This window comes from Aplidium turbinatum, chromosome 2 (genome assembly GCF_918807975.1).
Source record: "Aplidium turbinatum chromosome 2, kaAplTurb1.1, whole genome shotgun sequence".
NCBI lineage: Eukaryota > Metazoa > Chordata > Ascidiacea > Aplousobranchia > Polyclinidae > Aplidium > Aplidium turbinatum.
Window position 1 is genome coordinate 30,812,594 of NC_137473.1, and position 12,268 is coordinate 30,824,861.

At 38.7% G+C, this 12,268-nt stretch overlaps 1 protein-coding gene across 1 annotated transcript in view; it reads left to right on the forward strand.

The window, feature by feature from the left end:
* LOC145765295 (ATPase family AAA domain-containing protein 2-like) overlaps positions 1–12,268 on the forward strand; it is a 74,150-nt gene that overhangs the window by 44,362 nt on the left and 17,520 nt on the right. The window contains exons 18-22 of the mRNA XM_082577097.1: positions 4,147–4,279; positions 9,930–10,098; positions 10,601–10,775; positions 11,017–11,164; positions 11,453–11,626. Coding sequence (XP_082433223.1) covers positions 4,147–4,279; positions 9,930–10,098; positions 10,601–10,775; positions 11,017–11,164; positions 11,453–11,626 — 799 coding nt within the window. The remainder of the gene's footprint in view (positions 1–4,146; positions 4,280–9,929; positions 10,099–10,600; positions 10,776–11,016; positions 11,165–11,452; positions 11,627–12,268) is intronic.

Here is a 12,268-nt window from a genome sequence, read left to right on the forward strand (position 1 = left end):
AACATGGGGGTTAGAGCTAAAAATTATCCAAATATGTTGAGCGGTTCTTGAGATATTGCCGTTTTTCTATTGCTCCTTATCTATGAAGCCACCTAGTGGCTAAGGTTATTTCACTTATAACTCGAGAACCGCTTGTGTGGTTTTCATCAAGTTTGCACCAAATGCACATCAACTGGAACAACCTCTTGACGTTGTACTGGAAAAGGTGTGGAGTGCTGGTCAAAAGTGCCTTTGTGAAGCAAAGAAACAGGACACTGACCAGTGACCACCTGGTCCTAACATGCCCATTAACCAAAATCCCAGGTGGCTTCGAAACTGTACACGAGTGTGGTACTGCATTTAACAACTGGCTGGACCAAATTACGGACAATACTTGAGATGTGCCAACCATAGGACACTGTTACTGCTATTTGAGACGATGAGAAATCTTTATGGCTCGTGTGTTGAGACTTGAGATCTACAAAATTGCAATGAAACAATATACCAGACATATAGTCTGATTTGAAATAAGTTATACGAGTTATAAGACTGTTTGTTTGTTGAAAAAGACGCTATTGCAATGAGTTTAACCTAATTGCTGCATATTGTGACATTTAATGTCAAAATAGGTAAAAAAAAAAAACGATAAAAAACAAAAAAAAAAAACGAGCTTGTTTTTAACGTTTTTTTATATCTCTAGGTGTGGTATCGTTTTAAACTTTTCGAGTATTTTTACTTTATTTTCTCTTGTTTTTCTGAAATTTTTTTTGTATGATCAGCTGCTTGCATTAACGACGTTCATTACCCCTATTATTACCCAGCCAACCTTACAATTCATGCGGCCGCTAAGGTTTAAGATCGACTACAACGATCATAGATTGTTACGTAATGAGAACGATTATATACGCAAAAAAAAATGATCGCTTAAAGCAGTTCGTATTGCTTACTGAGTAGTGAGTACTATTTTCCGAAAAGCAGTTAGTTTGTTTCGTGAGCTTTGCATATTAAATAACGGCATAAAGTTTAGAATCGACAAGAAGTCATTAAATTTGAAAATACAATTTGAATCCTGGCAAATGAACGTGTCCAAAGTTTTTACTTCGGCAATTGCCGACTCTATTTCGCAATCCGTAATTTTACGTTGGTAATCATTTTTGCCGCAGTAAAAACATACCAAGTTCGAAGGCTGGACACATAGCACGTAGCGATTACCCTTGCATGCTCAATTGCTCATGCGGTACTCAGTTAAATACAACGCAATGAATGTCGTTCATTCATGATTGAATCCGTTGGTCCATCAAACAAAACAAAGAAGTAAAGAGAGTAAAAAAAAAAAAACTCAACACCTTTTGTTATCTAAATATTGTTGGCGATTTTCGTTTCATACACTCTTGATAAATAGCTTGAACAGTTTCGCGTTCCATCTGTGAAATGAAGTCACAAACTCGATATCAACTTGTTACGGGTTTGACTTCTGGAAAAAAATTATCTACGGCTTCGGTGAGAGCTTGAGCTTCCACGTGATGTGTATTCAAGATAGCTAAGTCACATAACTCATATAAGTCACAAACTCGATGTCAACTTGTTGCGGGTCATTTGAACGCTGCTGTGTTTGTGTAGACCGCAAATACGTTTTCAACCTATGCAACAGAGAAAAAGATTACTTTGCATCGCATGCAAAACTGGGAATAATCATGTAAGTTTACAATACAGAAACAAAGCTTGGTGCTATGTCTGCTAAAGCGCAATTTCTTTCTTGATTTGGGCAATCGGTCCAGTTGTCTAAACTGAACAAACAATAGCCTAGCTGATGTTCACGCATAATTTTTTACTTTTGTAATTATTTTTGTTGTGTATTATTGTGAAGCATAAAAAAGTATGTGGCCACAGTCGCAACACAAATTTGCTAGCCTGTTAGACTAGATATTGCCAAAAGTCGTAACAGACATTCCGGACAAGCTCGTTAATTAACGTTAAATAGACGAAAAATTGCCGCAGCACGATCAGACCCGCAACTTTTGTTACAAAACATCTGGCGAAGCCGACTTTTGGAATTGAACAAAGGTAACTTGTGCATTCGCGTAAACAGCGCAAAGCCGGCAGTTTTCTTACAAAGTTGTTAATACTAACAAAAAACCGAGAGGCCAAACACATCTCGCCCCCTGTCTCAGGCCCGAGGGGGCGCCGCTCCTGCCCCCGCGTAATTGACGCCTATCGACCATGTACAACACATGGTAAAATGGTAATGCGGAATTCAATGCAATAAGTGTGAAGAGTGAGTACATGCAAGATGGAACAAGCTATAAGATTGGCAGGCGTTTTGTTTGTGAGAAATGTAATAACAAGGACAAGGAAGAAGAAAAGGACTGAAAAGCTGATAGATATGCTAGTGATGAGGAAGACTATTAACCCAGTTGCAAAAGAAAACGTATATGTAGAATGGGATATGCTTAGAAGGAAGAAATGTTCGAGATTTGTAGGTGGATGGGAAGAGGAAACGGGAACATCCAATAAGGACATGGAAAACATGTGAATTATAAGGGAGACGAGATTGGCTAAAGGTGGAAGATGCGATAAACAACGGTTGAATATAATTGCTTCCCAGAAAAGAACCTGCGCCACCAAGGAATGTTAACATACAGTAAAAAGAAATGTAGAAACAAAAATCAACAACACATAGATAAAATAAGAAAAACTAGAATCATTGCTGTTGTTTGTAACTGTTTAGAGTGAGGTATTAATTTGGCTACAGACCATCAATCATCAAAATATATAGAAAAAACTTGAAGACTACTCTTTGATTAGTGAAAAAAAGCGAATGTAACATGCTCAAGTTATGAAATAATTAATTTTTAATGCAGTTTGCAGTTATTTTTGTTGATTATTTTGATATGGCAGAGTTTCAGTTTCGTTGTTTGTCCCTGCTTTCTATAGATTGTCTTACACCTTTAGTCTAATAGATACGTCTCATAGTCTGTTGTGTAGTCTGTTGTCTGTAGTCTGTCTGTAGTCTGTTGCCAACCTCCTCGTGGTGAGTCCTGGTAATTCAAACTAATGAAGCGAATGGCAACAATCAGAGACCGCAACTCACAGGGCACCTGGGGTGGTAAAAGGATAAACCCTCGGCCCCGGTGTCCAATGAGAGAAATTCATCTCAAACGCAAGAAGAAGATAGATACGGTTTTTTATAGTTTTTCCATCCCTTGTCACCTATTTCTGCCGCATTGAATGCTTAACCTTTTGCGTATGTAAGTTTTGCATGATGATGTAATAGAAGCGTTTGTTCTAGCTTTCACCGACAAAGCATTTCTGTTATCCTCCTGATTAGTAAATTTTATTTGAATTTTCAACTGCTTGCCTTTACTTAATCAAGCTAGGTCAAATTATATTATTCGAAAGTTGCGTTTTTGCTAAAACAATGAAGAAAAGGAAAAGAAAAAAAGAAAAGAACATGGAAGACATGAACATTTTATCTAATTAATACCGTATGTAAATTTTCGTTCGTTTTGGTACAGTTATGCTGACAGTGTCATCTATTTATTTTGTAGGCTAAATTTTGTTTCAAGTAATTTTGTTTCGATCCAGTTGTGCTGAAGAGTTCTAATGAACGAAAACCGGTTCCACGACATAAATTAAATTTTATTGAAATACTTTTGTGAGTGTTTGCCTGGACAAATGAATTAAGGTTCAGACTTTAGGGAAAAAAAGCTATTGATTTGTTTTCTTAGTGATTGCTTTCTGTATTAGGTAGATCGCCCATTTGAGGAAGTGTCATAGTACCAGATCACCTTTTGCAGTTAGTTCTTCCCACTTTTGACCTTTAGTCTATAAAGTATGAAGTATGTAGACATTTTTTAAAACATTATTTTCTTTGCATATTGCAACTAAATCTAGTAGTTGCAATAAATTTAGTACCGAGCACTGTGTGGTTATCTTGTTTAGTTTTTGAGTTATAGCGATTTTACTAAATCAAATTTTAGGGGTTGAGGAAGTAGTGGTAGGGGGTCTGAGGGCCCTCATTTTTTTGGTTACGTCTTACTTGGAATGGTCACCATTTCTCAATGGCACAAGTTGAATTTCCAAAATGAAGGGAAAATGGTGCACCCTACTGTACACCTAATAATACTGCTATGTTCGTTTGACAAAAGCTGTTAATTTTTTTCCCAGAATGTTGTGCCAACCGCTCAGAGATCTGATGCTAACCCAAGCCACGCCCTCCAGCCTATTATACGACCCTTGCTGGCCAGCACATTGCGCAGTGCCATCATTCAACTTGCCAAGATATTTCCGCTTGTTTGCAGTAAGAAACTAACGCCATGGCTTTCATGCTTGCGTTTTAAATTTGTGACTGCTAGCTACAGACACGTAACACACTTTTTACCAATTATGTGTACAAGTTTTAAGCTTTATTCATCATCAGTCGTCATCTCCGCCTGCGGCAGATTGCGCATCAACATGGCTTATTTGCTTCCAAGAGTGGCGATTTTGAGCCAACTCGCCCAGTGTCGTCAAGTTGAGTCCGGTCCATGATTGAATGTTGTCTTGCCATCGTTTTGGTTATCTGCCACGTTTTGGTTATCTTGCCATCGTTTTGGTTGTCTGCTACGTTTTCTTTTTCCTTCTACTTTGCCTTGTGTGCAAACTTTGCTGATTCCGAATTGTGATCTTTCAGTGTGGCCGAACAGTTTTAAAACTTTTGATTTTATTATTGCTGCAATTGGATGTAGTTTTGTCATAGTTAGAAGATCTTCTATTTTCGTGTGATCAAGTAACCTTTTGTTGGTCATGCTTCTCATGATGTGATTTTGGAAGGTAGTGAATTTTTTCATTGTTGATGATGTACAATTTCCGCATTCTAGACTGTACAGCACGACTGGTAAAACGTAGGTAGGTGTTGAAAATTTTTGCTTTCAGTTTGATTGGGAGTCTATTGGATATTAGAATATTTTTGTTCTGTTCAAATGCTGCCCAGCCTAAGCCAATTCGGTGTTGCACTGCAGTGTTTCTATCGTTGGTCGCGGATAGTCGGTGGCCAAGATATATGAATTCTGGTACTTGTTCTATTTGTTTTCCATAGAGAGTGAGATTGAGTATGTTGTTAGATTTGTCGGTTGTTATACATTTGGTTTTGGACACATTTATTTGGAAGCCGAATTTAGCAGTATTTTTTGACAGAGCATCTAGGTATTCCTGCATTTTCAGTTTAGAATTATTCAAACTGGCCATATCGTCTGCGTAGCTTAAGTTGGATATTACATGACCGCCGATGGTGAATCCAGTTGTACACTCATTTTCTGTTTCTGAGATTATTGCAGTAGCTACGATGCAAAACAGGATAGCAGACAAGACATCTTGCTTAACACCTTTTATAATATCGATTCGTCTGGTTGTTCCGATGTTTGTTTTGATTAGTGCTTTCGAGTCGTCGTACGTTGCTTTCAAGTAGTTGATGTACAGGGTGTAAACGCTAAGTGTAGACAAACAAAAATTGTCATAAATAAAAACAAAATTTGTCATAAAAAGAAGGATTCAGTGGTCCCCTGGGTTGATAGGAGTCTAGGAGACAGCGGGGTGACACTACAGCAAGATGGGGCAACCTCTCATACCGCGAAGTTGGTCCAGAGCTTCTGCAAGGACAATTTCAAGGGATTCTGGTCAAAGGAACTCTGGCCTCCATCTTCGCCAGATTTGAATCCTACCGTATGGACTTTGGTGTCTGGTCACTATTGGAGCAGAAGGCCTGTGTAATCTCCCACAAAAATACTGATGCACTTAAACGAGCTTTGCTCAAATGCTGGGATGAAATAGATGCTAAAACTTTGCGTGCAACATGTGCCCAAGTTTCAAATAGACTCAGACGTTTAATTCATGCCAAAGGTGGATATTTTGAATAAATGGCGATGGATATTAATCAGTGTGTCTTTGTTTTATTATTTAGCCCTCATTTAATGAAATCTATTCGATATTGACTTATTTATGACAATTTTTGTTTGTCTACACTTGGCGTTTACACCCTGTATTTTTTGTTGATGGAAGTTTTATCCAGAAGTTGCCAAAGGTAGGGTAATTTAACACTGTCAAACGCTTTTTTGAAGTCAATAAAGGTGATATGAACGGGATTGTTGAATTCAATCATCATCATCATTAAGTTCCTTCCTCTCGTCGAGGGTTGGAGGCAATGAGACGCCAAGTTTCTCTGTTGTAAGATTTTTCTACTGCAGTTTTGTAGTTAATATACAATAGACTTAGTAGAATTCAATAGACTTTTCTATAATTTGTTCCAGCGCTAAGATTTGCTCGATTGTTCCTCTTCCTGGTTGGTAGGCTGCTTGTGTAGGGGGGAGGGATGCATAAATTACATATAGGTCATTTTTTACGCGTGCCGCAATGATAGTGATAAAGACTTTGTATACATGACTGAGTAGACTTATTGGACGGTAGTTGCTGCAGTCGAGTCTATTGCCTTTCTTGTAGATTACAATTATTAGAGCTTCTTTAAAATTGCTGGGTATCTTTTTCGTTGTTAAGATAGAATTAAAGAGGTGAAGCAGTGCTGTGATTAGAGGTTCGCCTCCTGCTTTGAGGTATTCCGAGTAAAAGCCGTCTATACCGGGACATTTGTCATACTTTAAGTTGCTAATAGCATTAGATATTTTGCTTCTTAAAATAGATGGGATTTCGTCAGAGGCAGAGTCATCGATGAGTATCTGTTGTGGATTGTCGTGATAGAGTTCTTCATAGAATTTTGCCCAACGTTCGAGGATACAGCTTTTGCTCGTGAGGATGTTTCCTTTTACATCTTTAATTCCACAACTGATGTTTTTAGGTTTTGTTTTAAGTTTCTTTATGGCAGCATAATAGATTTTGTGTGGAGGTAGGGTGTTGAGTTCATCAATTTTATCTTCTAATTGCTTTATTTGGTCTTTTTTCACGAGCTTCTTCGACTCAGATTTAGCGATTTTGTATTGAGTAGATGAGGATTCATGTTCTTTTCTAATTTTATGTTTAGATTGGATGGCTTTTTTAGTTTGTTGCGACATCCAGTTCGGTTGGTCTTGTTGCATTGTTCTGGAAGAACAACTTCTGATACTTCCTGTAGTCCTGCAGTTATAGCTTCTTGTATGGGCTCTGGGTCTGTCATTTGGTGTAAAGTGGCATATCTGTTTTGTAAATTTACTTGGAAGTGTTCAGCGACTTCTTGTTGTTTCATAAGGTGGGGTCTCTGGATTGGTTTCCGCTTCTGTTTCTGAGACCATGAGAAGCTTATTCTGAATTTTGTACGTATTATTCTGTGGTCTGATACGTCGGGATTGTTCAAGGTAGAGCTGTTCAGGACGTTTAGTCTAGAGGGCGTGATGCGTGGTAGGATAAAGTCTATTTGTTTTTTGTCTTCCCGTCAGGAAAGGTCCAAGTAAACAACATTTCCTTTTTTGAACCATGTGTTAGCGACTTGGAGGTTGTTTTTTACGCAGAACTGGCCCAGTAGTTCGCCTCTTGTATTTCCGGTCGCCAGAGTGTGTTTTCCAATTGATGACGGGAAAGTTTTATGTAGTTGACCTAGTTTGCAGTTGAAGTCTCCCATAATGGAGGTGATCCCTTTTTGGTGTCAATGATAGCTTGGATTTTGTCATATAGTTCTTGGACTTCCTCATCGCGGTGGGATGACGTAGGGAAATTGCACTGTATGAGAACTAGTTTTGAGAATTTTCCTTGAAGACGTAACACAGCAAGTCTGTCAGATATAGGTTGGTATCCTTCCACAAAGGGAGTATAGGATTTGTGTACCAGGAAGCCGACTCCATTAGATCGAGAGGTTTCATTACTTGATAGGAACAGTTTGTGATTAGAGGTGTTACGGTATGAATTGTAATTTGGCTTTTCATGACTTTGGTTTCAGCTAGACCGACCACATCCCAATTCACATTTTCGAGTTCATGGAACATTGTTTCAAGTGCGTGACTGTTTAAGTCATTGATTGTCCTTTTGTTGTATGTGCAATGTGCATAGGTTGAAATTTTGTTTATTTTTCTTCTTGTTACCTCTGTTCGCTTGTCTTACATCGGTCCAAGGCTCATCATCATAATCCATCGTCGGTTTGTTCCCCACTAGTGGAGGTGGCCGATTGTTTCCGCGCAGCAATTGTTTTAATCCCTTTTCTCCATTTCACCCTGTCCCTTGCATCTTCCTCCTTCAGTCCGACTTTTTTAAATTCATCCTTCACTTGTTGTTTTCACGTTCTTCTTGGACGACCGCGTTTCCTCTTCCCATCCACCTTTAGATCTAGTGCCTTTCTAAGAAAACTTCCTTCCTCCCTCCTTATCACATGTCCATACCATCTTACTCCATTTGCCCTTGCCAGTTGGTCTATGGTCTCTCTCATCTCTAGCATATCCAACAATTCTTCAGTCCTTTTTTCCCTTCTCGTTTTCACCCCACACATTGCTCTCACCATTGACCTTTCCGTTCTTCTCAGGATTGCTAGTTCACTCTCTGTCAATACCCATGTCTCGCTACCATATAGCATTGCAGGCCGCACACAGCTCCGATATACTTTTCCTTTCATCCTTAGTGAAAATTTTCTGCCATGCAACATTTCCCCACATTCCCTGAACTTTGCCCAGCCCAATCTTGCCCTTGTTGTCACCGCTGCTTCACATCCACCACTTCCATTTATCCGATCACCCAGATAACAGAAGTCCGTCACTGTTTTGATGCCATGGCAGAACTCATCATCATGGTCTTCCACTTCATTTCTTCCATTACTGCATTTCCCACAAACAAAACACTTCGCCAATCTTGTTGCGGCTCTCTTGACATTAGCACATCTTGCATGTACCCACTTTCCACATTCCTTGCATTGCATTGAATTTCTCATCACTCTCTTGCCACATATTCCACAGGGATCTACTTTGTTCTCAACAACTGTTCCTTCTGCTCCACTCACCATCACTTTTGTTTTTTCAAGATTCACCTTCATACCCTTGGTTTCAAATGCTTCTTTCCATTTTTCAAACTTTCTCTCCAGTCCCTCCATACTATTACTTGTCAAGACCAGGTCGTCTGCATACAAAATTTCACTCAATAAGCCCTCCCTCACTCCTTCAGTTACAACGTCAACCAACCAGGCTGCTGATGCAAACCCCTGGTCGTAACTGTCACATCAGTCCGGGGCTGCTGATGTGCCCTCCTGGTCGACATGCGAGGATCCTGAGGTAGCCTCCTCTTAGTTGCGATACTATTGGTTGACATATTATTCCATGTGATTTTACAAGCCGTAGGCTACTGCTTCCATGCTGGCTCATGGCAGGTTGGAAGAGAGTGATTTGATTTTGTGTCACCATCACTAGGAGATTGTCTTACTGGACTAGAGGGCTCTCCTGCCCTGGTCGAGGGACTACGTTTTGTCTGGCCTCTACCTTTTGACCAAACTGGCCTGGGTGTCCCTACCAGGAGCAGATGCTCCTGCCAGTATAGCTCTAGAGGTCATCGAGGCACTGAAACTCTCTCACCACGTTAAGGTAGTAGTCCAGGAGAGAGCTTTATTAGGTTTTTGCTAAGTTTTCATTTCTTTAGTGTACCTCCAGTATATTGGCACATTGTAACTGACTGTGCTTTTTTGTGTTACACTCGTTGGTAAAATACAAACTGTAATGAAGTCAAAGAATTTGTGTCATGGTGTCCCCTTTACTGTTAGTTATCAATCTAAAGCTGTTATTAAAGTTTGACATACTCCATCCATTCTGTGCAGATAATCTTTTAAATTACATTCGACTGCTTTTGAACTTGAATTTACGGTGTACCGCAAACGTTATGACGTCAATCACGGTTTTTATCTGCTATTTCAACTTTATTTTCTTGAGGAGTGAAGTAGTCATAGTTATGTCTCCTTAGTAAAAGCTCAGTTTTACTCATTGAAACTATTTGCTTTTTAACTCACGATTTTACTTCAGAGAAATCTAAAATCCTGAAAGCAGACGACGGAAATGATGTCCCGTCACGTTGGAGTGATTCAGACAGCGACATGGATGACGACAACCAACAACCATTATTGCCTCTTCCTCCAAACGGACTCTCCATTAGCAATTCGTTTTTAAATGAAATGTCATCTCACCCTTATCGGTGCTTTGCTATTTTATTGTTTAAGTGCTTTAGTTTTTCGCCGAATATAAATTTGTTATCTTTCTTGTCCGAAGCTCGCTTTGTTCATAGAATTTGCAAATCAGTTTTGGTTCAAACACCGTGACAGAAAAATGCATTACCCCGATCGAATAGATTTCAAAACTCACCATGAATTGACACTGAGTTAGGCGATTTTATTTATGCTTCTAACATACCTTGTTTTTTTCAGTCGTAAACCACAGAGTTTTGTTTCATATCTTATGCACAAAGCTTACTAGCTGCATGTCAATACATACGACTACCGAGTTGGTTGAAGAACTTTTTGCTTAAAAATAGGTTGTTTCGAAATTGAGTAGCCTTTCAGTCTTCTAAAACGTTGCTTGGCATAAAATCATTGCTAAATATCCGTGTTTTATCAAGGCCAGTAGCCAATTATTGTTGTTTTATGGTGTTTTGGCATTATTTTTGTCTTTTAGTGATACGTTTTTATTGCTTGTTACAGTGAGTCCACCACACACCGACCCCGTATTCTCCTCTGCGGCCATCCCAAAGATGGCCAGACTGCCCATCTTGGCCCTGCTTTACTGCACGATCTAGAAGGGCTACCGGTCCACTTGTTGGACACACCAACTCTCTATGGAATAAGTGCGAGAACTCCAGAAGAAGCATGTGGTCAGGTAGTAACGCTCAAAACTATTTTAGACCCCTGATGGCGACTCCATATTTTGATAAAACGAGCATTGTCGTTTTGTACTGTTTGAGTGTTAATTTTATTTTGAGTAAATCTGAAATAGCTGTTATAAGATTAGTGTAGTTCCAGGCAACTTTTGAATAGAATAAAAGCTTTTATTTGAGTTGACCTTGTCATTTATTTTTCCCACAATTATTGCAAAATGTCATTCCAACTTTCCTGTTTAGATTTTCCGAGAAGCACGACGCACTGCGCCCAGCGTGATATTCATCCCAAACGCCTCCATGTGGTGGCAGTCTGCTAACTTCACTGTGCATCATACATTTAAGTCCCTCTTAAAAACACTGCCTGCCTCTACTCCCGTGGCCGTTATTGGTACGACAAATTTATTGTATTGTCATCGTGACTATATGGAATTTATTTTTAATAGTAGCTTCTTTGTTATAGTTGTTTGGATTTTTTGTTTCTATTGTTTTTTTTTAATTATTCTATGATTTAAGTTACCTCTCAACTTGTTGTTATCTTAATTGTTCGCGAGTTGTTTTGAAAACAGTATTTTTTAAATTTTTTCTGTGTCTTTTTTTCATTAGTCGTTTTTGTTTTATTTTTTCATTTTGTTGATTTATCGCTTTTTCTTAAATTAAAACTCCTCCCTTCCCTCAGCCACGGCGGATTGTTTGAGAAAAGATCTTCCTCCTGGATTATCCTCATTGTTTCGAGAATATCGCAAAGAAGTCTTCACAATTCGACATCCGACTGAAGAAGAAAGAAAGTCATTTTTCTCTCCTGTCTTCTTGCAATTAACAAGGAAACTTCCTGTGAACAAGTTAAAAAAACGTAAGAATTGCTACTTGTGTACGTATGTACGGATGTATGTATGTGTATATGTACCTTAATGTACAATGTACAATTGTACATGTTACAGCGCATCTTTCCTTGTTTTCAATACTTAGCGCACTAAATATCCTAACAATTTTGCTTTGGCCTGCCTGAACAATTTAAGTGCCCCAAATACTTTTGTATGGAATGGACTACGTCAAAAAAATTAGCGTTCCGCTATCTAAGTTTTAGGGCCCTTTGAACTTTTTTTTTGCATAAATTTTTTTGTACATGACTGTTCAGTACGTGTATAGGTTGCCAATGTTTTGGTAATGTACTGCAGTGGTCTCCAACGTTTTCAAGAAGCGACCTCCATTTAAAAGAAAATGAAATTAGCGTTTACATGCGACCCCAGTTTGTTTTCTGGTACGGTATGGAGAAATATATTTCAAGTAACGCCAAAAGAAAAACATGAGTGAGTATGCGCAGATTATAGAAAAATTACAGAAAAATCTGCATATGCATTCCAAAATGATTGTTTTTTAAGATTTACTCGTTGACACAAATGATTTTGATTTCAGGAACACAAAATTGTCAATTTGTTTCAACCTTTAATTTGCACTGTTAATGCGTTGGTTGTTTTGCTGCTTGTTTTGTTGT